A 27097-nucleotide genomic window follows, 5' to 3' on the forward strand; every position below is an offset into this window, starting at 1 on the left:
GGTGGGAGATGCTGACTTGAAGAGTGAGGAGGCTTGGGCAGGAGACTCTTCGGTTGGGGAAAGGCCACTGTGTGGGGTGATGAAGCGAGAGATGACAGCCAGGGGAGCTGGGCCAGCTGAGTGTGATGCGAGGGGTGTGTGGTGTGTGTGTGTGTGTGTGTGTGTGTGTGTGTGTGTGTGTGTGTGTGCGCGCGCCCCACCGAAAGCAGTCTCCTCCTCTTCTGGCAACTTGAACCTATGACTGCAAAGCTCCTTTTACAACTATCAAAGGGCTGCGAGTGCATGTCTCTGTGTAGTGGCGGGGGTGGGGTGGGCAGAGAGGCGCGGGACACACATTTTGAGGCAGAAGTCCGGTGCGTTCCATAGGCTAGGAACCCAGGCGTCCTCTCCTCCCTCCCACCCTTGCTTGGGCTGAACTGCTGTAAGAAACTGGAGTGACTGGCTAGGAAGACACATCTATTTGAGTGCCTTTCTTCCCACCCGCCCGCCCTTGGGGTCTTGGGACCCGGGCAGTAGGCGTGCAGAGTCCTGCAGAGCGGATGGACTTGTGGGCAGGTTGAGGAGCCCCGTGGGGGTCCTGCCGCCACCCGGGAGGTCCCGAAGGTCAGCTGCAGTGAGGACGCAAGGGTGGATCCAACCTGTGCGGCTCGTCTGGGCGAAGGCGGGGAAAACGGGGCGGGGGGTCCTGCCCGGGAGAATTGGAAGCCCGCGACCATGGTCCCCAAATTGTGGTTGCTCGTGTTGCTCGGAGGTAGGTCACGTTGCGGGAGCGGAGAGGGCTAGGTGAGCTTGGAGGGAAAGAGGATCAGTGGATTTGGGGAGGGTGGAGTACAGCCCCCCATCTCTCTTCCTTTGGGAGAAGATCGTGGGACGCCTTTGCCAAAGCCTCTCTGATGTATTGTCGCCTTCCTGGCTGCAGGGCAGGTGAAGCTGCCCCCTCGAAGGAGGCGCCCACTTCGTTCCACCCTCCCCCTCTGTTCTCTCGCCTTCTCTTAGTTCCTCAGCCCTAGAGACGCCGCTCAGCTTCGGGCTGGGGTTCAGCCCCGAGTCCCAGCAGCCCGCCTCCGAGCTAACCCAGGCACCTGCCGGCTCACGTGCGCCAGGAGAGCCGCGGTAACTGGACTGCGGGGCGGTCTGACTGCTGGACTAGCCCTGGAGGGCCAGAGGGGCTGGGCAGGCAGGCAGAGCTACCGGGAGCCTGGCCCCGGGAAGCCTGGCCCGGCGCAGCTGGAGAGCTCCGCTGCTCCCACCCACCCACGCCCAGCCGCGGAGTAGGGCCCCAGATTTCGCCAACCCTTGCTTGGAGTTGGGGACTATACAGGGCCAAAGCGCCCTCCCTGGAGCCCAGAAGTCCAGAAGCTCGAGCGTGGGTGCGGGGGGCATGTGAGACAGCCCCGGAGCTCCAGTGAGGAGATAGCCCAAAGGCAAGCCGCCTTCGCGCCACTTGACCCAGCCACATGCTACACCGGCAAATTCACAGCCCAGCACACGCAACCTGTTAGTTTCCAGGTTCCTCCAAACTTGGGGTGGGGGATGGTCTAGCATGAGGGTCTCGGGGTTTGGAACTCTGGGGCACCTCCCTTTCCCCAACCTCTTCAGCATTCCCCCCAAATCAGGTGTTTGGAACGGAGATACAACTTTGGGGATTCCAGTAATTCTCTCTTTTCTTTCAATGTCTCTGTCTCTCTGTCTCTTTATGTCTCTGTTTCTCTCTGTCTCTCTGTTTCTCTCTGTGCCTGTCTCTCCCTTGTCCCTCTGTCTCTGCCTGTCTGCCTGTCTGCGTGTGTGTGTGTGTGTGTGTGTAAAATTTTACTTGATTTAAAAAGGACCCATTGATAACTTGATCAGTACAGACATTCCGTAGTAGAATCCAAAACGACTTGCTCGCTCGCTCTCACTGTCTCTGTCTTTCTGTGTCTCTCTCCTAATTCCTCCTTCCTTTCTCTCTCTCTCTCTCTCTCTCTCTCTCTCTCTCTCTCTCTCTCTCTCTCTCTCTCTCTCTCTCTCTCTCTCTCTCTCTCTCTGTTTTTCTCTCTCTGTTTCTGTTTCTTTCTCAGGAGGTTATGAGATCTTTGTTGAGATCTCTGTCTCCCCTCCCCTGTCTGTCTCTGTCTGTCTCTGTCTCTCATCTGAGATTAAATATGAACTGTGTTTAACTCCTCCACATTTTCTTTTCCAGTAGTATAGATAGTGAGCCAGAAACTAGCTCTTCCTTCAGTGACATTTAAATCAACAGTATTTCCACAATCGAATTCGAATACGTTTTTTAAAAAATTCTATTCTGTGTTGAAGTGGGGGAGATATGAAGGGAGGTCAAAGGGTTGGGCAGTTTAGCGGTTTGAAGCCTCATAGGTACATTCATCAAAAAAAGGCACTTTCGCTGTCTGGATGGGAGGTGAGAGTTCACAAAGAACTGCCCTGCACTCCCCTCCCCCCACTTCACCTTTCAGTTCATTAAACAAAAGTAGGGGAAAGGTTCACTCTTTGAAAAAGAAAAAGTAAGAAACAGTATCTTCTCTTTTAAGGGGAGGGGAAGGGAAGAAAACCTAACATATTGGGGAGGGGAGGGGTGCTAAGAGGGACATGGAAAAAACAGTCCAGGGTAGCAGCTGTTTCCAGCACATAGGAGAGGGACAGTAATGAGAAATGGGGACACATTACTACTGGGAAACCTGCAGCTCCGGACACACAGATCCGGGGTATTGACTTTGGCAGTACTTATACTCCTCCTGCCAATAAAATCATTGAAACTACGGCATCGAAGCTCCGACGTTTGGAGTCGTGCAGCTCTCTCTCTTTCTCTCTTTGTGACCTTTTGCTACAACAAATCAGGCAAATTGAGGCAGAAAGAAGCCAAGATTAATCGATTATGATGAGGGAAGACTGAGTAATGATATTAGTCGTGGCTATAGGAGTCTTCCTGTGTTAAAATTTAGAGACAGATGACTGTAAATGGGGAATATTTCCTGCCATTCCTCCCTCCCTCCCCCCTTTCAGGAGTCTTTGAAATTCATTGCTCTAAGCTGGGTACTATTTCTCACTTAACACTTAGAAAGTTATTTTCACCAGAGATGATGAGAAGTCTTTTGCTTTATAAAAGGAAACAGAACACAGTTAATCCTTTTGATGGTTACATAATTTAGGTTCATAAGTAAAGGCATGTCTGAATTCTTTTTTTCCCTTTAATTTCTGGAGAAACTGTACATTGCATTTTAAAAAATGAGTAAATTCAGATGGGCAGCACTTCAAAAATGAGCCAATTTGAAGGGCTATAGTTCAGAAGAATCTTTCTGAAATCACTAGGTTGGATGAATTTTGTTATTCTTTTTCAAAAGGACCAGGAAATCAAAGAGGCAGTGTAGCCCCAAGAAAAACAGCATTGCTTAGGTAGTTTCTAATTTTGATGTTGATTTTTCCCATTTGTGCTAGATCACCCTTGTGTATGCAAACTCCATCATCATAAATGACATGTGCTAAGTTGTGGGGAAATGCACTTTAAAGCAAAGCCTTCTTCCAAACTTTGTTCTGCCAGATGCATCTTGTTCTAGTTCTGGATTCCAGCTTTGGTTTTCTCCATAGCAATTTCTGGCTTTTGAAAATCTCCTTACTCAACAATTTATGCTTGAGGGGAAAACGGAGAAACCACAATTTTTTTTATTTAAAAATATCAACCTCATTTTTATCTATATCCATATAGTTTGCAACATGGCAAAGTTATCATTATGGAAACAGTAAATAGAGTAAAATCACAGCTTTATGTTATGAATTAGTTGTTGATTTTGGGCAGGATATTGAAACAAAGTATAAAAGTGAGAAGAAAATGTACATAAACAAGTTCATGTAATAGTAAATGTGCACCAGAATCAGATACTTTCTTAATTATTATTATAAAATGAGTTATTACCCTACCTTTACCTACCTTTTCATGAATCTACTCCGCATAGCCAAATCACTGGGTCCAGCTGCTGGGCTTATCTACTGACCAAAATGATAGTCGTCTAACTCAGAATAAGTATCTTCAGGAAAATATAGTTTCTTTGATTTTAAAACCATCTGGATCACACTGAGTTATGAGTATGAAAAATATTTGTCTAATACACTGAAATTTAAATATCTTAATTAAAGCTTTAAGCAAAAGTGAACTCTGATACAATTTCCAAGATGCAATGGTTTCATGCAAAAATAAGTTTGCAAAATTATGATCAATGGCCCAATTCAAAGGAATGGAGCCATTAAAAATGGCTCAAACTTGCATGGGTTGACTATATTTGGATTAGGTAACTGACAACGTAGGGAAGGAATGAAATGCTGAAATTGGCAATAGAGATCCAGCATATTCAGCCAAGAGTTGCAGAACGAGCTCTTCGCAGAACCAAAAATGCCATAGGGTCATTTTTGTGTAAAGCTGACAGACTCTGTGCTTTTTAAGATCTCTTCCAAAACATCCTGAAATAGGAAACTGTCTGATATCCAGTTAATCAACTGCAAAGATAGGGGGTGGGGGAGCCTGAGCTCATGTAGTAGAACTGAGGATCTTGTTTTTGAAGGGAATATTAGAATAGTCGACCCTAGAAAATCCAAACAATCAAAGGTCCACTCTTGAGGACCTAGAGGGTCACATGTGGCCTTGAGGCTACAGCTTCTTCACGCCTACTCTAGAGTTACAGTGATCATATGTGTGTCAGAGTTTATATAAGAATAATGAGCCAGAAGCATTCTCAAAGAGCAATACCTCTAGCCCCACACCTCCTACAGCACCAAGAATGCAATAATACAATACAGTACACCCAGAAGATGGTGGCAAAAAGGTAGATTTAGATATATTAATCTTGCATCACAATTATTCTTGGTGATTTAAAGTATGAGATAACGGATGGAGAGCTTGAGATCTCATTGGCATAAACGCAGTTTTAAGGGAATTTAAGGAAGGATTTTAGTGTCTTCTATGGTGGATTGATGATGGGACATGGGATAAAGTTCTTATTAACATCTTTATGACTTCTCCACTCCTTGTGACCAGGCTAGAGTCCAATGTCCAGGGCCATCGAATAATTGAAAACTAGCCAACTCAGACAAAAAGAGGTCATAACTTTGACCTCAAGAGCATGCTGCTCTAATCAAGAGAGCTAACAGGCCCAGAGAAAGGACATAATGCAGAGTGGGAGTTCATTTGAAATTGTAAATGATCTCTACTCTTTCTTCTGCACCCTACTCATCTTATCATTAATGTCAGATTTCAGTGACTGTTTTGAAACTTTTCCTACTTGTTACAGTCTTCCTTGTTGTTTCATGGCTTCAGTCCTTTTTGACTCTTCATGACCTTACATGGGGTTTTCTTGGCAAAAATACTGGAGTGGTTTGCTATCTCCTTCTCCATTACCATCTCTTTCTCCAGTATTCTCCCTTGTTGGCCCCTTACCTGACTGCACAGTCTTCTTTTGTTTTGTTTAGCTAGCACGAAGAAAGACTTGTGACCCAGAAAGGAATCACTCCTGGGCTGGAGAGTGTCTCTGATTGATTGCTCAGTAAACACATACAGATAAGCTGCCTATACCCACCTTTTGTGTTCTGAGTGTTATAAGCACCAGCTCACCCTCAACTTTCTCTCCTCTTTTTCTTGTACTGCCTACAACACACTGAGCCATCTCCAGTCATCTTGATTCTTGTCCAATGCCTCAGGAGAAGAGGATGAGGCTGATGACTGCACAGATCTGCCGCATTTAAATCCAATATACTAGAAAGTCAAGACATCACCCTCAGGATGTCATTGATTGTTATTAAGAACAAAGAATATACAACACTAAGTGATAACAAATATTAGGGTCCCCAGCAATGCTGCTTATAAGGTTTTGGCTCTTAGGGTGCAAAGAGTATAGTTTTTCCATTTTTACAGTTATATTTTAATTACTTAGATAGATGAAAAGAAAAAGTCTTGAATGTGGCGTGCATCAGTATCATTTGTCACAATTTTTGGTCATCTCCCCCAGGGGTATGCGGGAACCATACCAGCTTTGTACCAGCTTGCAAGAGCTGAGTGTTAAATTTTTGATGTGTACATTCACACTGGAAATTGGTAAAGCTACAAATCAGGGCTTGATTTATCATTTTTTTGATTGTCTAGACTCAAGAAAATGATGAAGAAAATGTTAATAATTCAGATTAAATTTTAAAATGTATCATGTGAGATTTTTTTCTTTTTTGGAGAGCCACTTGTAAGACATGTACCCCACAAGACTGCCCTTTCTTCTTCTCTTTCCACAGTTCCACCTTCTTAGTTAGCTTCAGTAAGTCACAACCCTTCACCATGTCTGCTAACTCCTTTTACTCATTGAGGCAGTGTAGCAAGTATAGCGAAGCAGTGTGATATAATGGATATAGCACTAAGCTTGGAGTCAGGAAGACCTGGGTTCAAATACTATCTCAGATACTTATTAGCTGGGTGACTCTTAGCAACTCACATTAAACTCTATGGGCCTTGGTTTCCTCATATGTAAAATGATGACCTCTAAGGTTTCTTCCAGCTCTAAATTTGGGATCTTATGACCTCTAATAATGGACAGGTGGCACCATAATGCACAGAGCTCAGCACCTGGAGTCAGGAAGACTCCTGTTCCTGAGTTCAAATCCAGCCTCAGTCACTTACTAGCTATGTGACCCTGGGCAAGTCAGTTAACCCTGCTTGCCTCAGTTTTCTGATCAGCAAAATGAGCTGCAGAAGGAAATGCCAAACTTAATCCAGTATCTTTGCTAAGAAAACTCCAAATGGGAGTTGGGCACGACTAAAAATGATCAAACAACAGACTTCCAATAATGAAGATGATGGTAATTCACATTTCTATAGCATTCAAGGATTGCAAAGTGCTACAACAACCCAGACAGTATTATTACCCTCATTTTATAGATTAGAAAAATGGGGTTTTGAGAGGTTATAAGACTTGCCCAGGATTACATAGCTAGTAGGTTTCTGAGACAGAATTTGACCCTAGGTCTCCTGACTCCAAGTCCATCTGTAACATCACACTACTCATGTACAGAGAATTCTTCCTGCCTTTCAGGGGATGCTTTGAAACTTGCTGTCCTTTCCTGATATGATGATGTAAAGTATATAGTTAAGTCTGTCAATGACAGTCATTCATAGTGACTGACAGCTCTCTGGATCATCTCTCTTCCACTGAGTTACATCTCCCATCTGAATTTATGTAGAGGTAAAATACAATTAATTGGGACTCCCCTAATTTAGAGCTTGTGAACATGTTGTACTGAAGTTTGCATTTGTGCTATAAAGAGCACACGTTTCAAGCAAATTCCTAGTTTGACAAGAGATCCATTCATTTACTTAGTAGCCAAACTCAATGGCAGTGCTTCTTAGTACTGTTTTAGCAAGAGCATTTGCTTTCATGCAATGAATATGTTAATTACAAATACAGAGATTTCTCACTGCAAATGATTCTTACATATTCCTTAAAGCATTTGCCAGATTCTCTAAGAGAAAGAGAGTATTGCTCTTCTTCTGCTTCTTCCTGTCTGCAGATTGAATGCATGTTAGCTGAAAGTAATAAAGTTCTGTGAAGATGATTTTAAGTCATTTTATTGTGCTGATGGCTCACCCCTCCACTGAAAACCTCCACCGGCTCCTCACTGCCTCCTAAATGAAATTGAAACTTTGAATCCTGGTATTCAGGTCCCTCCACACCTTTGGAGGGTGGAATGGAATTAGATTTTTATCTCCTGACTTTACCTCCAATTAGAACTCACTTTGAAAAGTTTTTTTTTTTTCCTATTTTTTTGGTATAGTCTATGATAGCATGTTAGGCTTTGAGTCTGGTGCACCTGGTTTCAAATCCTATCTCTCATTAGCTGTGTGACCCTGGGTGATTTATCTAACCTCTCCACCCCTCGGAGAGGTTCTTCTAGATTAATTATTTAATCCTCCTAAAAAGGAGGATTGATAACAGTACTTACTTCACAGGGTCGTTGTGAAGATCAACCGAGATGTACATAAAGTTCTGTGCCAACCTTAAAGTACTTGGGAAATGTGATTTATCATCATTATCATTAATTTTTTTGGACTAGACCTGATTTCATTGACAAGGAACTCCCTGGAAGAAAATTCTACCAATGTATATGTACACTTAGTCCACTAATATAATTCTCCTCCTCCTCTTTTTCTTCCTCCTCCTCCCCTTCCCTTTCTTCTTCTTCTTCTTTTGTCTTCTTTCTTCTTCTCCTCCCTCTTCTCCTCTTCCTCTTCCTCCTCCTCCTCCTCCTTCTTCATCACACCAGCAAGAGCAGCAAAATAATTATTATTATTTTTAGCCTAAGGAAAATATCCAGTGTAGCCAACAAGAGTGTGTAGTTTGTGGAAATGACACGGTGGATCCTGGTGCTCTGGTGAATCTTCATAGAAAGTTGAAGTGACACGGAATTATCTCTGATTTCAGTGGATACTTTAAATTGGCCCACCTGGAAGAAGGCAGATTAAAATTCAAGTAGCCACAGAAATGTGTGGAGAAACCAAAGCCAAAAGCCAAAGGGAGGCCTGTTATTAACTTGCATGTCAGGTTTAATTTCAGTATCTGTCAGCTGCATTTAAGGGGGGCGGAATGCCTCACAATGTGGGGAAGCCTGACAACCTTAATAGCAGTTTTCAGTTTCAGCCTCTGCAGAAACCACGCCTAACGACCCAAACACATGTTAAAACAACTCTAATTGTAGATTTCAAAGGAGTAAGTAACCTTTTACTGTGGTCATTCATAATCCTAAATTGAATACATACATGTCCTTGCATCTTTATTTAGATGCACATCTGGAAAGAGTAGCGTTGGGTGTGAGCTGTTATTTTTTTTTCTTCATAGAAATTTATATTGGGATTTGGGAAAGATAGGCTGATTTTAAAACTCTACAAAAATGTCATAGCACAAACATGCCCAGGCTGAGCTGGTTAGCTCAAGTGGTTTGAGACTGGTGACCTTGAGACCAAATTGCTTTTCTTCAGGGTCACTTAGCATCATACAGAGGACAATTCTTTTTTTCTTTTTTACCAAGGTATACCTGATTGGAGATTGGGGAAAAGAGGAATTTGGGATGGGGGAAGGGCCCTATTTGGAATGGGAGGCCTTGGGTGCAATTGTTGGCTTTGCCATTTACTGTCACTCTGTGTCGCTCTATAAAAGTGACTTAACCTCTTGTTGCCCAAGGCAATTCTCAAATCTAAGACTATGAATTACAAAAAAGTTGTTGATCTGCTTTGGTAGAGGGAGTTTCCTCACTTGGAGATACTTAAACCAATGAAATCACAGGTCACAATAAAAAAAAGTATGAAGGACACTATGATAGGTACTAAGAGAGATAGATTTTAAAAAGACATAGAAACTATTCTCAAGGAGCTTGCCACCTAGTGAGGGAGGGGGAATTTCATTCAGTTCAGCAGAGATGTATTAAACACCTCCGATGCTAAAGATAGACATTATGTCTAGTAAAGGAATGAGATATTTATATAAATAACTGTAATAAGCAATAATATATGCTAAGTATATCAGACAGATGGAAAGCAAAGTGCTAAAGATCCTTTATGACTGGGGAATGGAGGAAGTCTTCATGCCATAGATGACACTGAGTTGGGCTTTAAAGAATGAGTAGGAATCTATTCAGTGAAAAGGGAACACAACTTGATAGAATACTACATTAGAAAGATACAAAGCACAGCACTATGTAGAATTGAAGGGGGAAGTCTTTTCCCACTGAGAGGTCTAGGGAAGGCTCATAAAGGTGGTAGCATTTAAGTTGGACTCTGAAGAACATGTAGGTTTCAAAGACAGAGAAAGTCAGGATGGTATTCCAAAAATAGAGAATCAGATAAACAAAGACATGGAGGTAGGAAGGTACTGGAAATATTTGGGATAGGATAGAACCAGACTGGTTCTAGAGGGCCTTAAAAATAACTAAAATTATATATCCCACTGATATTGAGGCAGTAAACTCTCTCTTGAGCACCAGATTATCTATCTGTCTATCTATCTATCTATCTATCTGTCTGTCTGTCTGTCTGTCTATTGGTATCTATTTATATATAGATACCTCCTAGAGCCCATGGGACATCTCCACCTTTTTGTGCCACTAGCACCTGAAACTGCATTCTAAATGACCCAAATCTAACCAATTTTCCCCCTTGAATCTATTTCTCCTTCTGACTTTCCCATCTCTCTCTGCAACACCACCATTTGCTCAGTCACTCAGTCTCCCATTTTCCTAATATAATTATTATTTGACTCTTCCCTATCCCTAATGTCTTCTATCCATTTAGTTTAGAGCATGTCAATTCCACATCTGCCATATCCAACCCCACCTCCCTTCCTCGTGATGTTAAGCTAATGTATTTCCTCACTTCCCTCCAGTCAAGTCAAATCAACATCTGTTTGCCTCTGTTTCTTCATGTGTAAAATAGAGATGATAACAGCACCTACTTTCCAGGGTTGTTGTGAAGATCAAACGAAATAGTAAAGTGTCTAGAATAGTGCCTGGCATTTAGCAAGCTCTATATAAATATTAACCGTTGTTGTTATTATTATCTATATCATATTTATATTAGAAATAATATATGTCTATATTATCTATATATCTATATTATCTAACAAATATATATGTATCTATATCTGATATCTGTATAGATATTAATACCTATATATTAACTATGTAAGCAAGCTCTATATAAATATTAACTGCTGTTGTTATTATTACTATTAATCAAGATTCTGCTTAAAAATGTTCAGCAGCTTCCCATGTTGCTACAAAGGAAAATCCTAACCAGTTCCTTTGACATCCAGGGTCTTTGACAGTCTGGTACTTGTTTCCTTTCCAGCTTTATCTTGTCCTTTAACTCAGTGCTTTAGACCAACTGAACTACTCTGCACCACGAACATGCTTTTGTTTTCTTTGCCTTTTTTCCTGAAACAGATTACCCTCCTTTCCTGTCTTTGCCTGTTGAATTTCTATCCATCCTTTCAAGCTCACAGGAGACGCTTCCACCCCCATGAGCCTTCCCTAAACCTCTCTGTAGGGAAAGACCTTCCCCTTAGCACTGTGCTTTGTATCTTTCTAAAGTACTATCCTAGGAAATTGTGTACTATCGTTATTTGTTATGCCTTATTCTCCTGTTAGATTGGAAGCTTCATAAGAGCAATAACCACGCATCATCAGCTTTGTATCTCCTTCAGTGCCTGCTGCTGACTTATTTGACTACAGTATAATCCACCTTAGTTTACTAATAACTTAGTAACTAATAACTTTTTCTCAGAAGGACAAAATGCCATTATCTTTGTACGTGTAATACATGCAAAAGGTAAATGTGATCCATTACAAAGACAGATAGTAATGATTCCCTCTTTATCAATGCTTGGAACTAACATTCGTTTCAGGGTTTTTAAATAAAACTAAATTTACTAAATGTATTCCTGATTGGCATAGTATTAGTACTTTCCTTTTATCATCATGCCTAGTTATTCCATGGCAACAGGATTGTTGTTACTGATAAGTTTCTTTTTTTTAATAGATATTTTATTTTTTTGAGTGTTTTCTTATGCGTTGATAACTTTGTGTTTAGGGAGGAAGGAAATTACTATTAATTAAATACCTACTATGTACCAGGCACAGTGATCATACCTCTGCAAATATTGTCTTATTTGATCCATCACCTACCCCATGAGGTAGGTGTTATTGTTATCCCCATTTTACAATTAAGCAAGCAGAAGCTAAGTGACTTGCCCAGGGTCACATAACTAATAAGTGTTTGAGACTGCATTTGAACTTATGGCTTTTCTGACTCCAGGCCCAGCACTCTTATCTATTGTGCAACCTAGCTGCCCCTAGAGAAAAAGTTTTTTAATCCTATACTGTTACATTAGGTCCTTTTAAAAATAAATATTTCAATTGTCTTAAAAAGATGATTGGTCACATTGCAGCTAAATATTTCCTTCCCTTTCCTTCCTTCCTTCCTTTTCCCTTCCTTCCCTCATTCCTCTTTTCCTTCTTTTCTTCCTTCTTTGCTCCCTCCCTTCTTTCCTTCCTTCCTGCCTTACCTCGAACATATGACAGTGCTTCAGGGCTCTGTCCTAGGACCTTTCCTATGCTTCTCTCTATATGCTCTTTTTTGGTGACCCCAATAATTTCTATAGATTAAATGATCATATTACTACAGACTTCCACATATACATATGTATCCCTCATCTCTCTTCTGTTTTCTAGCCTTGCATCTTTAAGAACTCATTCTCCTTCCTCTTAAACCCAGCCCCATTTGTAACTCTTCTATTTCTGTCAAAGGTTTCACCATTCTCCTGCTCATCTAGAAGTCATGCTTCACTCTTATTCACACCCCACCCCCATATCCAACTGTCAAATCTTATTGATTATACCTCTACATCTCCTGCATCCATTATTGTCACATCCATTATTGCACTCACATAGCAACCACTACAGTTCAAATCCTTCTCACTTCTCACCTGGCATATTGAAATAGCCTCCCATCTGGTCTCCTTGAATCTATTGTCTCCTTTCTCCAATCTAACCTCTGTGCACCTGCCAAATTGATGTTCCAAAACATAGGCCTGACTGTGTTACCCTACTGCTCAACCTTTCTTTCCAGGTTAATCACACCACTCTCCTTCACACTTGTATTTTTGCCAGAATGGTTATTCAACAACCGACCCCAGAAAAAAATATATACACAAAGCATTTTAAAGTTTAATAAAGCTTAAATAATTTTAAAGTTTAATTAATTAAAATTAATAAAGTTTAATAGAGTTAAAGTTAAAAGATTAATGTTTTCTCTCTCACTTTCTTAAGTCTGGAGTTCAACAAAACAACAAAGCTTTGAGTTGTAGTGTCTGCTGATTTCTGAGGTATAAATTCCCACATTGAAAAATTAACAATTGACTCTTGCGAATCAGTTGGAGCTGTCCTCAGTGCATCACTCCCTATACGCAATCTCCACGTGTCCTTTGCCCAGGCTATCTGTCCCTCATGCTCAGAATGCTTTCCCTCTTCCTCTCCGTCTCTGGAAACCTGTAACTAGCTCCCTTACTGGCTCAAATGCAATACTACTTCCTTCAAGTTGACTTTCCTGTTTTACCCAGTGGTTAGTAGCAACACCACTAAATCATTTTGTTTCAATTCCTCTATGAACATGGCATATCTACTCACTAAAATGTAAGGTTCTTGAGAGCAGGGACTATTTTACATTTGGATTTGTGTCCCTGGTATCTAGCACAGGGCTTAATGATTACTTATTGATTAAATACTTATGCTTACTATTTTATGTGATTATTGTGAAAAAAAAGAAGGAAACTTTTAGCCTTACAGAAATGTGACTCCTTAGGCAGAATGGATAGCTCCTATATGACTTTCAGTGTTGCTCAGTATTTTGGAGATTCCTATCGAACTCAGGTCTCCCACACCTGCAGCTTGTATATAGCTTGTTCCCAGGTTCCGTTTGAGACCTTGCTCAGGGTCATCATGTTCTTGGTCTGTGTGATCTGACCTAAATATGTGGGGCTAAATGTGAGGCTAAATCAGTTGTGGAAATGGCTCAATCTTCTTTTCAGAGTACTGATAGTGAAACGCTTTCTTCCTCATTGCAGAAAGGTGAAAGAGTACAGATACTGTCAGACATGATCGATATGCTGTTTTGCTTAAGTAGTTCTTTGTTATTGGGGTGGAGGGTACTGGGGAGGGATAGGAGTTTGACTTCTGTTGACCTATATTTAATGAAACATCCTCCGAGAAATCTAGAAGATATTGGAAAGACACCAATTATACCAGATCATTCCTGAGCTCCACACTTTTGTCAAAGGATCATAGGTTTAGAACTGGAAAGTGCCATAGAAATCATCGGTAGTCCAGTCCCCTCATTTTACAGATGAAGAAAGTGAGGCCAAAAGAGGGGAACAGACTTGCCCAAGCCACTCAGGTAATAAGCATTGGAAGCAGAATTTGAAGCTATGTGCTCTGACTCCAGAGTCAACATGTATTCTACTATATCATATTGCTTCCTAAAGTAAAAAAAAGAAATTAGGGAGCAAGGTGGAAATGGTTTGCTTTTATTTCTTCTTCTCTGTTGAGTTCTTTAGTCCGACATCAGTGAGAATTTTCAGTTTCTAATTGCTTAATATATATATATTTTCCTATTTCTCTCCAACTCTCTCTCTCCATATATGTATATATTTGTATGTGTGTGTGTCTGTGAGTGTATACACATATGTATTTTATCTATTTTTATCTCCATTCAGCTTTAGTTGACTATATATATATATATATATATATATACATACATATATATATATACATATATATATCTATATCTGTTGGGTTCAGTTCAACATACATTTATTAAATGCCTATACATTGTTCAAAGCAATTGGAGGATGGTAAGTTTTGGTAAGACACTTCCTTTTCTAATAGTTTGCCAACACCAATAGAGAGAACTATAATATATCCTTTTACATTACCAATACATGAGAAAAATGAAAAATGTAGTGTTGTATAAGGTCTTAGAGGGACAGTCAGGAATCAGGGAAGGCTTTCAGAAGAAGTGACAGTATGGGTAGGAAGTCAACAGGTGTAGAGAGTAAAGGAAGACATTTCAGCAGTATTGAACATGAACAAAGGTATAGAGAGGAGGGAGCACAGAAGTATTCCAGAGATAAGAATAGTCTAGTTTGTCTTGAATCTAGAGTACATGGAGAAGAGCAATATCTTAAAATATATATACATATTTATTGACGATATTAAAAAAAAATCATTATCCCTTCCTGCTATTCTTCATCCCCCATAAAACCCTTCTTTATAACAAGTGAGTATGGTCAAGTAACACAAATGAATCCACTGGCCATGTCTGAGAATGGCCACACATTTCTGAAAATATCTGCTTCATTCCTCAACTGTAGACTCTCACCTCTATGTGAAGAGTTACAAGTCATCCTTTACCATCTGTCCTCTGAGGCAGCTAGGTGACACAGTGGATACAGTTCTGGACCTGAAATCAGGAGACCTGCATTCAAATGTGGTCTCAGATATTTACTAGCTGTGTGACCCTAGGCAAGTCCCTTAGCACTTACCTTCCAGGGTTGCTGAGAGGATCGAATGAAATAATATTTGTAAAGCCCTTAGTCCCATGCTTGGCACATAGTAAATACTTGTTTCCTTTTTTCCTCTGATACCATAATTTTGGTCACTGTATTAATCAGAATTCTGAGATCTTTAAATGTTTTTATTATATACATACATGTATATAAATATATATTTATATTTTTCACTTGGTTCTGCTTACTTTAGTCTATATCAGTTCAACGAAGTCTTCCCATTTTTTCTTGGAATTCTCCATTTCTTACAGCACAATAATATGCCATTACATTCACACATTTAGGTCATAATCTGACAATAACCAGTTCCTGGCAATAATGTTATAGCCCTCAAACAAAATCCCACAGTTTGGTCAGCCAATCATCAATCAGTCCCTTGCTACTACAAAAAGTGCCACGTAATTGTGTGTGTGTGCATGTGCATGTGAGTGCACACATGGGCAGATAGGACCTTTCTTTCTGCCTTTGACCTAATGTAGAGGTCTATGAGATAAAGTTGGAAAAGAAGAGAGAGGAAGGCATCAAACTATACAGGCTCTTGAAAGGCAGGCTATGGAATTTGAACTTAGTGGGAAAGAGGAACCCACTGCAGATTTTTGATCAGTCAAATAACATGAGAGGCAGCTCATATGGCACAGCTGACAGAGAGCTGACCTTGGTGCTTGGAAAACCTGAGTTCAGGTTTCACCTTTGACACTTACTGGCTTTGAGACCTGTGCAAGTCAGTTAATTTCTCCATGTTCTAGGTGACAATGCTCTAAGATTTCCAGTCACCTGACTATGTAGTAGAAGGAGCTTCGTCACTGAAGAGTTCCCTATGCCAATTAAATCATGGGTCAGATCCCTACCCCAAAGTGACATCACCAGATCTGTACACATTTGAGGAAAACTCTTTAGCCCTATGTTAACTTAAGATAGCATTGTTCTTTTTATCCACAAATATATTTGTGTTTTTTCCTGTAGTTTCTCATTAAATTGAAATATCCTCAAGGAAGAGGATCAGAAGGCAAGAATTGTGCCTTTGTATTGCTAATATCCAGGGGTCACATGTATGTAAGCTGTGGGGTTACGTAAGCACAAAGGCATACCAGACATTAGAGAAGACAAGCAAACCCAGCTTATTTACTTAACATTTGAAGAGTCAATACATTTTCAAGTACCTGGCCTAGAATTCTTAAGCCACTACTTGAGCCTTTAGAATTTTATTTGCATGATATTTTTAAAAATAGTACTTTGAATTTATAGTTTTCTTTCCTCTTTAAAAAAATCAAGGGCATGTTAATTTTCTAGAATGTAAGATAATGTTAGACTTAAATGTTACCCAGCTCTTAAAATAAAATTTGGCAACTATTTTAAAAATGGCTTTTTAAAAACTCGATGTAGGTTTTAACCACAAAATTATACACTGGAGAAATACCATATTTTGAATGTATTAAGGAGACCATGGACTTAATCTCAATATGAATATAAGAAAAATGAATTCGCTACATTACAATAATTTTCTTGCACATTAATTCTGGATCTTTTTTATTGACTAAGCCAGAACACCATCTGTGAGACTTTAAGGAAAGACTGGTATAACCTTAGTACATTGTTCTATTTCTAACAGAGCTTATTTGTCTTTGTGTACTTCACCAACAGGTTTTGTTTCGGGGAGGTTTTTTTGAGGGTCTATAGAAGAGTTTTGTAAATTTATTAATTTTAACCTTCATTCATGAAAGATTTTTTATTAATGAAAATGAAAATCTATTCATTGGAGAAGATAGAGCCAAGCCCATTAGCTACTTCACCTTTGTAATGATGTGGTAGGACCCCTAAAAGAACATAATTTCCATCATATTTTCCATTATATTTATCATGCATAGGGAGGAATCATATGGCTTGGCTAGAAGATCCCAATAGAGCTCAAGAAAGCCTTCCTGTAGAGATGAGAGAGACAGAGAAAGAGAAAGACAGGGAGAGAGAGAGACAAAGAGACAGAGAGAGAAAGAAGGAAAGAAAGAAAGATGGAAAGAAAAAGAAAGGAAGGAAGGAAGGAAGAAAGGAAAGAAGAAAGAAATTATCCTTGATAGTTTACAGTGTTCTTAGGCTTACAGCTGGATCAAATGACCTCTTGATATACCTTACCTATGTATTCAAGATCTATTATCTTTCTGGTTTTATCTATTGCCATTCCTGGACTACTTCCTATCCCCATATTTGCCTTGTGTTTTTTTTTTTTTGTCTCTTTGGTAACACTGTTCCTTGTGCCTAGAAATCCTTCTTCCTCATCTTTGCCTGTTCAATTACCACCTGACCTTTATGACCCAATTTACATGTTGTCTCCTCAAGAACGCCTTCCCTGGCACCCCAGTCAGTAATAATCGACTCCTTGAACTCTAACTCTCTTCTTTTTACCTTTTTATGTACAAATCACATTATTTTATAATGTATTAACTTTTGTATATGTCTAGGGACTTTTTCTTACCTAAACTTTGTACCTGTCTAAGAAGCTAGCCCTATATGCCCTGCATATTTTGTGCTTAATATAACAAATGTTTGTCTAATTAAATTGAGTGTGCTCTCTGGCTGTGATTCAGAGATTATAAATTTGAGTCCATCCTTCTCCTCTCCCTCTTTTTGTGGTTCTAATATTCTGAATCTCCATTTGGTGTTCAAGAAACTAGTCCATGTTCATTTTTATGATATGATGATATAATGGTAAGAGCACTGAACTCAGAATCAGATAGACCCTATTTCAGGTGCTTAACAATTGTGAGACCCTAGACAAGTCACCAAACCTCTATTTGCCTCAGTGTTCTTGTTTGTAAAGTGAAAGGGTTGATCTTGGTCCCTAATGTCTCTTCCAACTCTAAATTTATGATCCTCTAAGTATTCTCTTCCACTAATGTCCTCTGATATGTCATCATGCCATATCATCCCCCTCTGAGCTCACCCTTCCTATTCAAAATGGACTAGAAAAAAATCCAATAGAGGACAATTTCCCCTCCCCTTAGGCCCCCATCCTCATATAACCTAGTGGGGCAGGCAGGGGGTAGGGTAGGGTACTAACATTGTCACTCACAAACCCTCATCCAGTTTGTTCCCCAATATCGGTAAACTAATGAATATCAATTAGCATTCACAAAGGGATATTTCCTCAGAGGAGAGAACAAGGAATGAAGTTATAAAACAATCCCTAAACTGGGGACACATTCTTCGCTCTGCGCACAAAGCCCCTTGTGAGAGTGAGCTCACACATGGTGTACACAGGCACATATGGAGATGTAGCTAAAGGGTGCTTCACGCTTTGTGCCCTGGGAATCTGGATGTCCTAGTCACACAGTTCCCACCACATTTAATTTAGGGAGTGGCATTCCTGATGGGTTCAGCTGGCATGGGTAGGCTATCTCAGCCCATCTGTCAGTCTCCTTCTGGGCTGAGTTGCTCTTCGTTGTACTCCTCTACTGCTACCATTGGCTCTGATTGGGAATACATCTCTGATGGCTTTGGCAGATCTCTCACTGGCTACCTGGATAGGTATTCACTCTCTGAATAGTCATTCACCAAATCAGGAAGGGCCGGCAGATAAAACACCAGGCCTGGAGTCAGGAAGACTCATTTTTCGAAGTCAAATCTGGCCTCAGACACTTCCTAGATGTGTGACCCTGGGAAAGTCACTTAACTCTGTTTGCCTCAGTTTCCTCATTTGTAAAATGAACTGGAGAAAAAAATGGCAAACTATTCTAGCATGTTTGCCAAGAAAACCCCAAAGAGGGTCAAGAAAAGTTGGACATGACTGAAAAATGACTGAACAAGATCAAGAAAGAAGAAACATAACAGAAACAGAGGTACCATGCACCCAAGAACACATGGTAGCAAGGTGAGCACTCCTTCACCCAGCCACATGTAGCCGTCTTTCCTCACTTAAATGTCAGCAGGGAAGGGAGCTGGAGATTGTCTGCTTGAACCTTATGCATGTATGGCATGTGTGAAAGAGAAGTGTTTTCATCTACTTTAGATTTTGAGCAATATTCCTTGCTTAGTTTTAATCCAACACATGGAGATCAGGAAGGCCTTAAGTCCTGGTAGTATGGAGTGATGAAAAATTTCCTGGCTGGCTGAAGAGCTGGAAAGACCGATGGTGCAGGTGAGGCTGAGCCAGAGCTGAATTTCATACATGCATAAGGTTCAAGCAGACAATCCTCCCCGAGCTTCCCTATGTTCGTCTGGTATGCCAACGAGCATGTCCAGATAGAGGGAAGGGCCCAAGGGATGCTGTACTCCTCCCCTAAACTGAAACATTTGCTGTCCTCAGAGTGTTTTTTTGAACTCACTGCCCACATTCCCATCTAGAGAGTTCTCTGGCTCCCTTGAGAAACTGAAGCATTGTTCTTTCACTTGCTTTCCCCAGTGCTACTCCATTGCACAGTCTCAAAACTCTTATAGAGTTATCTCTTGCAGAGGCAGCTAGTAACAAAGTGGATAGAGCACTGGGTCTGGAATCAGGAAGGTCTGAATTCAAATCCAACCTTACATACCTACTAGCTTTGTTACCCCAGGCAAGTCACTTAACTTCTGTTTGCCTCAGTTTCCTCAATTGTACAATGAAGATAATAATAGCACCTATCTTGCAGAATTGTTGGGAGGATCGAATGAGATACTATTTTTTAAAAAGTGCTTAGCATAAAGTAGGAGCTATAGAAATATTTATTCCATTCCGTAATTTCAAAGCAATCAATATGGCACAGATCTTATCCAGTCCCATATGGCCAGACAGAAATCACATTTATGCAGATTCAGCAAATAAAGAACATTTGATAAAATTCATCAGAGGTTATTGCTTGCTTAGTACTTAACAATCGACTCTTTTGGAGCTTGCAGCAGCCTCCCCCAACCCAAAGGCAATAATGAAAAGAAAAAGGTAAAGGAAGTTTCCCGTCTCAAAGGGAAAACTGATCCTCACAGAGCATCCCAGAACACATGGGAGTCTCCCCAAAGGGATTTGGGAACTGGAGTTGAGTGGAAGTCAGCCCTTTTCCCTCAGGTGAGAAACCAAACTGACAAATTTCTCCGTGATTTTCTCCATGGGCCATCCAATTGGGATTCAGACAAAAGCTCAAGGTATCTCTTTCTACACAAGATACCCTAAAGTTTCTTCAGGGTTCTCTGTGTCATAGGCAATCCATCCCTTTGGGGGTCCAAGCAAATTTCCTTTAGGTCCTTGTATCAAAAGTAGCTGACATTTCCCCCTTGGATCCCTAGTTGAGACCTCAAAGGAAGGGCCAGCAGAGCACAAGCTCTAGCAGCTCCTGCCAAGCTGGAAAGTCTTCAGATTTGGAGTCAACCAGGGATGATGCTTTTGATGTGTCCCAGAACTAGCCCTATTAAGTTTGGAGAGCTCCTCTCTAGCAAGTGATGAACATTCTTGATCACAGCTACTTTTTAAGGTTATCTGCTAAGCTGTGGCATATTGGAGAGGGTACCCATGGCCATAAAATCAGGTATCTCTTGAATTATTGTAGTTTCATAACTTCTGTGATGAGGGCAAATAATCTGAAACAAAATGGAATTAAATATTTTTAATGGGAGTCACATTAAAGAGTTAAGCCCTGCAAGCAAAATCCTAAAATCTCCCTTACGTGTACTCCTTTTAAAACACTGTTGTGGAGTCTGAGCCACGATTGCAATAATGTCTTTTTTCTTATTGAATGTGTCAAAATCTTATGATTATCTTGCCAAGAACCTCCTCTATAAAACAATGCAGGCATCAAGCTTTCTGCCAAAAGCTGTAATAAGGATTCAATCAAAGGGAGGACTTCTCCACATATGTCCTGTTTTGCAAATGTTGACATTAACTCTATCACTCCCAGAACAAGCTATTCTATATTTTAGCATTTTTTAAAAACAATCTTGATTCATTATGGACAAAATATAATTTCCCCTTTCACCAAAGCATTTCAGAGATAGCTGAACCCATGGCGCTATACTACAGATGAGGCTTTTGATCAAATCAAACGTTAGGATATAAGGACCAGTCAATTATCCACCTAACATTGGTTAAGCCTTGAGTTCTTGTATGTCATGGAATCTTTTGGCACTCAGGTAAAACCTATGGTTCCCTTCTTGGGGTGATGTTATTTAGATAATTGAAAGAAATGCTAAATTCCATATAAAGGCTCGTGAAAATAAAGATGTACTTTTTCCCCCATCCAAGTTCATAGACTCTTGGAGATCTCTTCAGGGAGGAGGCCAGAATATAATGTAGATCACCAAGAGCAGATCTAGGTACCTTACAGAGGCCATGGCACTGAGATGATGAAACATCTATATAAAAAGTGAAGGGGAGGGTGTATGAGGAATCAATAAATCATCTTGATGTTTTGGATATTTGGAAACATCTGGAAATTTGACTTTAGCTTTCTCATTTTCATCTGGATACAACCACCAAGAGCCAGGAATATCATCAGCAAGTTGGTGGGGTTAAGTGAGAGTTTGTATGTGAGCGACTCGTGGGCTGATTGATGAGTGTGGTGCCTGTTCCTCCAGCTACTTACTCCTTTCACATCCTTCCCTAGACTGTACTGGGGGCACTGAGCAGGAAATGCTGAACAAGAGTATTGTGAGAACCAGACAGAATGCAAGACTGGATTATAAAACTGTTTTCTCTTCACTTTTTAAAATGTACAGAGTCAGTAGCACCCTACTTCCTGACTGAAACAATCCCTACTCCCATCAAGAATAGTTCTTCTATGGTGGATGTCATTCTTAACTTTTTGTGTGTCATTGGGGTAAAACCTATGTACTCTTTCTCAGAATGTTTTTAAATGCATGAAGTACATAAGATTGCAAGGAAACCAAAAGTTAATGAAAATAAAGATACTTTCCTCAGAAGAAGACTATCCCAACTCTAATTAAACTTTGGATTTTCTCGGAGTTTGAAAGGAATGACAAATGAGAATGCAGCTTCTCTACTAACCTTATATTGGGCTAATTCCTCTCCTGTGTATCAAGGTCCAGAAACCTGTCTTTTCACGTGTTTAGTCCCTCTACGTTTTCTAGTGGATTTGAAATCAGAAGATCCGAGTTTGAATTCCAGTTTTGTTACTTATAACCTATGTGGCCTTCCAGTCTCTCTAAACCTCAGTTTCCTTATTTGTAAATTCAGACAGTTGGACTAGATGACCTCTCAGATTGCTTCCAAATCTAAATCCTAAGATGTTGCTGCAGGGGATAAAGTTCTCGATTTGAAATTGGGAATACTTAGATTAAAATCTTGCCCTGCACTCTGACAGTATGTATGAGCCATGTGATCTTAGGCATGTCACTTAACAGTTCTATGCCTCAATTTTCTCAACTGAAAAATTGGGATTAATAATAGCATCTACCTTATAAGGTTATGAAGATCAGATAAATAATATATGTAAACTACTTTGTAAACCTTAAAACACATTAAAGTATAAATGTCAGCTACTGTAATTATTGTTTTTGCTGTGTTGTGGTTGAGCATCCTGAAGAGACAGAGAAGTCCATTTCAAAAGCTTCCATGGCTGTAATGAAGAGTGGAAAGTCTCCTGAATGGCCAACCACAACCAAACTCATGCATGAAATAGAAGACTGGTTATATAGTTCCTTTTTGAATTAGCTCAGATGTTATGGGTCTCAGTGTTTATCTAAGACTATATTAGTCAGTCAGTCAATAAGCATTTATTAAATACTTACTTTGTACCAGGCACTGTGCTGAGTAGGAAGAATGATAGTTCCTTCCCTCAAGGAGCTTACACATAAAAGGAAACTGAAAAAAGGGGAAGGGAATTAACTGGACCAGAATTTTGTTACAGAAAGTCTGGATCCCAGCTTGGAGAGGAATGAGAAATGTATCCTCCTTAAGTGTCCTCCCTAAGTGAAGTCTCTTCAAAGAACCAGCTAATCAGAAGGAAAGACTGGGGGAGAGAGACAGAGAGTAGGGAGGGCTGGAGAGGAAGAATATTTCCTTGTGAATTCTAGGGTTAGAGTGAAGTTTCAGGATGAAAAGCTGGGGCATGGTATAGGAAGTTGGAAGTATAGCCTAGAGAGGAACAAGAACCTGAAGAGGAATTCGAGTATATATTATACTATTACAGCCCAAGGATTAAGGTCATTCTTATCTCATATGACCTAGCACCCAGAATTGTGCATATAATTAATAATTTGCCTTTCTGTAATACTTTGTTTTACAATGTGTTTTCTTCACAATAACTCTGTGAAGTAGGTAGTATAATGATTTTTATTATTACTATTTTATAGATGAGAAAGCTGGGATAAAGTGGCTTTCCAATGGTCCCATAGATAATAAATGTCAGTCAGGATTCCAGCCCTCAGGTCTTATAAGACCTAGCCCAGTGCTCTTTCCACCATACCATACACAAAGTTCATAGTAGGTGCTTAATAAATGTTTGTTGAATTAGATTGGGTTGATATTATCCAGCTCCAGAGAATAATCTCTGGTCTTCAATGTGCATGATTTAAAAGTTTGTTTTTGTGTTTTCCTGACTTGCTTTTAATGTTTGAGCTGGCCAATTCATAATCTTCTCTAGGGAATTTTTTAGGGGAAACAGAGCAAGCCTTTTTTTGAAATGACTTATTTTGAAAGCACATTTTTCCTCAGTAATTCAGCATCTCATTCCATTCAGACAGCAAGTTTAACTTAGAATAACCGAGCAGTTAAGTTACTTGTTAGCCGAGCATTGGTTTACATACACTAAGACTCCCTGGCATGTTTTCCTTCAAAGCTGCTGCTAATTAAAAAAGGCTGCTGTTTGGGTGTGAATCTATTGAGAATCTCATTAAAAATGCTCCAGAGTTTTCAAAGTCCTGAAATTCTAGGTAAGTTACCTCAATAAAAGAGTATTGAAGTAGAAAAACCCTATCGCAGAGTTTTAAATACAAATTTAACTCTTTTGCAATTTAGAGTTCAACTTTTCACAGAGTTCATAGAGCTAGTGCAAGGAAAGATCTCAGAGGCCATTCACCTCAACTCCCTGGTTTTGCAGATGGGGAAACTGACACCTAGGGAGAATGTCACCTTGCCAAAGTAACAAGGGAGAATGTGTTAATGTCTTGAAGAAGATTTGGGACCAATAACATGTTTCAAAGGAAGTCAGTGAAAATCTTTGGTTAAGCAACACAGTAAAGTCAATTTTAATGCTTCCAGGACCTGTCCTTACACAAGTGAATGTCTGAATCATCCAGGATGAAGAGATCTATCTCCTCCTCTTCACTTCCTCCTCTTGGAGGTGTGGGACTTCTGGCAACCAAAAAAAAAAAAAATCAGCTATGGAGAAAAAGCCCAGCTCTCTAGAAAGGAAATCATTCTTTGAATTTATCTCTCCTTCTACTATACCCATTGACCTTGGTATCTTTTTTTTTTTTTAATTTTCTATTTATTATTTTAATAGTCTTTTCTTTTTAAATTCTGAGTTCCAAATTCCCTCCCAACGGTTCTCCTACCTACTGAGGCAAGCAGTATGTTATCAATTATACATGTGAAATCATGCAGAACATATTTCCACATTAAGCCACATTTTTTTAAAGCAAGAAAAACAAAGAAAGTGAGAAAATGATACTTCAGTTTGCAGTCAGAGTTCATCAGTTCTCTCTCCTGGGGTGAATAGCACTTTTTCATGATGAATCCTTTGAAATTATCTTGCTTCTTTGTATGGATCAGAGCAGCCAATTCTTTCACAATGGATCATCATCACAATATCATCGTTACTGTGCACAATCATCTCCTGGTTCTTTTCACTTCACTTTGCATCAGTTCATCTAGGTCTTGAAAAGTATTTCTGAAACCACTCCTCCTCATTTCCCATAGCAAAGAAGTACTTCATCACAATCCTGTGCCACAACTTGTTCAACCTAATTGATGAGTATTCCCTTGATTTCTAATTTTTGAGCTACTATATATATATTTGTACAAAAAGTCCTTTTCCTTTTTCTTTGGTCTCTTTGGGATACAGGTCTAGTAGTGGTATTACTGGGTCAAAGAGTATGCACAGTTTTATAGCTCTAGTTCCAAATTGTTCTCTCGAATGATTGAGCCAGTTCACTCACTGCTCCACCAGCAATTCATTAATGTACCTCATTGCCTCATCCTCTCCAGCATTTGTCACTTCTGATAGGTTTGTCACTTCTGATAGGTATGAGGTGGTATCCCAGATTTGTTTTAATTTGCCTTTCTTTAATCAATAGTGACTTAGAGAATTTTTTTTCGTATGGTTATAGATAGCTTTGATTTCTTCTTCTAAAAACTGCCTGTTTATATTCTTTGACCATTTATCAGTTGGGGAATAGCTCTTATTTTTATAAATTTGATTCAGTTCTATACTCAGTATACATTTGAGAAATGAGGCCTTTGTTAGAAAAATTTGCTGTAAAAATGTTTTATATTACTTCATTGTCTTTTAAAAGCAAAATGTAGTTTCCCTGAAAATGCCTTTTAATTAGGTCTGTTTTTGTTTTTGCTTTATCTGAGATGTTTGCTATCCCTACCTTTACTGAAAGATATTAGATTCTGCTCCAGCCTTTTATTGGATTCTGTTCTCTGATGCTGTCTGCTCCCATTTTATGAGTGAGCTCATCCCATTCACATTCACAGTTATGATTACTAACTCTGAATTTTCCTCCATCTCATTTCCTTCTGTTTCTTCTTCTATCTTTTTATCCTATACTTCCTCAAAAGACTATTTTGCTTGTAATCACTGTCTTCACGCTGCCTTTATTATTCCCTCCACTTTTTTTTTTTATCCCTTTCCCCTACTGTTTCTCTAAGGAGTTACATTTATCATCTTCTCATATTTAAACGTAAATGGTTTAACTCCATTGAATCCCTTATGATTATTCTTTCATGTTTACCTTTTTATGCTTCTCTTGGGTCTACAAAATTTTCTATTCGGCTCTGGTCATTTCATCAGGAATGCTTGAAAGTCCTTATTTCATTAAATATCCATTTTTCTCTGGTTAATCTTATTTGTAATAATAGCTCCTTTGCCTTCTAGAATATCATATTTCAAGCCCTCCACTCCTTTAACATGGAAGTCATTAAATCTTTTGTTATCCTGACTTTGGTTCCACAACATTTGAATTGTTTCGTTCTGGTTACTTGAAGTATTTTCTCTTTGACCTGAGAGCTCTGAAATTTGGCTATAATATTCCTGGGAGTTTTCATTTTGGAATTTCTTCCAGGAAGTGATCAGTGGATTCTTTCAATTTCCATTTTACCCTATGGTGCTAGGATATCAAGGCAATTTTTCTTGATAATTTTTTGAAATATGATGTCTAGGCTCTTTCTTTGATTATGACTTTTAGGACATCTCTAATAATTTTTAAATTATCTCTCCTCTATCTATTTTCCAGGTCAGTTTTTTTTTTGATGAAGGAGTTCACATTTTCTCCTATTTTTTTCATTCTTTTGATTTTGTTGTGGGTCATTAGCTTCCACTTGCCCAATTCTAATTTTCAAGGAATTGTTTTCTTATTGAGCTTCTGTACCTCTTTTTTTCACTTGGCAAATTCGGTTTCTTAATGTTCTTTGCTTCAGTGAATTTGTGTGACTCTTTTAACATTTGGCCAATTCTGCCTTTTGAGATGTTAATTTCTTCAGTATTTTTTTTTTGTGCCTCTTCTTGCAAGCTGCTAATTTTCTTTTCATAGTTCTGTTGCATCACTCTCCCCCCTACCCCAATTTTTCCTCCACCTCTCTTATCACTTTCTTTAACTCTTCCAAGATTTCTTGTTGGGCTTGGGTCCAAATAGCATTTTTCTTTGAAGATTTTTTTTTTGCTGTTTTCACATGGTTATCTTCTCAATTTATGTCTTGGTCTTCCCTGCTACTGTAGTAGCTTTTTATGGCAAAATTCTTTTTCTGTTGTTTGCTCATTTCTCTAATCTACTTCTTGACTTTGAATTTTATGTTCAAGTTGGACTTTGCTCACTGGAAGTGGGGATGC

The 27097-nt window shown here is 39.5% G+C and overlaps 1 protein-coding gene across 1 annotated transcript in view; it reads left to right on the top strand.

Annotated features, from left to right (window-relative positions):
• Positions 1-314: 314 nt before the first annotated feature.
• APCDD1L (APC down-regulated 1 like) overlaps positions 315-27097 on the top strand; it is a 52991-nt gene continuing 26208 nt past the window's right edge. The window contains exon 1 of the mRNA XM_072633440.1: positions 315-751. Within this exon, the coding sequence (XP_072489541.1) occupies positions 715-751 (37 nt within the window). The 5' untranslated portion in view covers positions 315-714. The remainder of the gene's footprint in view (positions 752-27097) is intronic.

The sequence above is a fragment of the Notamacropus eugenii genome, chromosome 1, assembly GCF_028372415.1.
Source record: "Notamacropus eugenii isolate mMacEug1 chromosome 1, mMacEug1.pri_v2, whole genome shotgun sequence".
NCBI lineage: Eukaryota > Metazoa > Chordata > Mammalia > Diprotodontia > Macropodidae > Notamacropus > Notamacropus eugenii.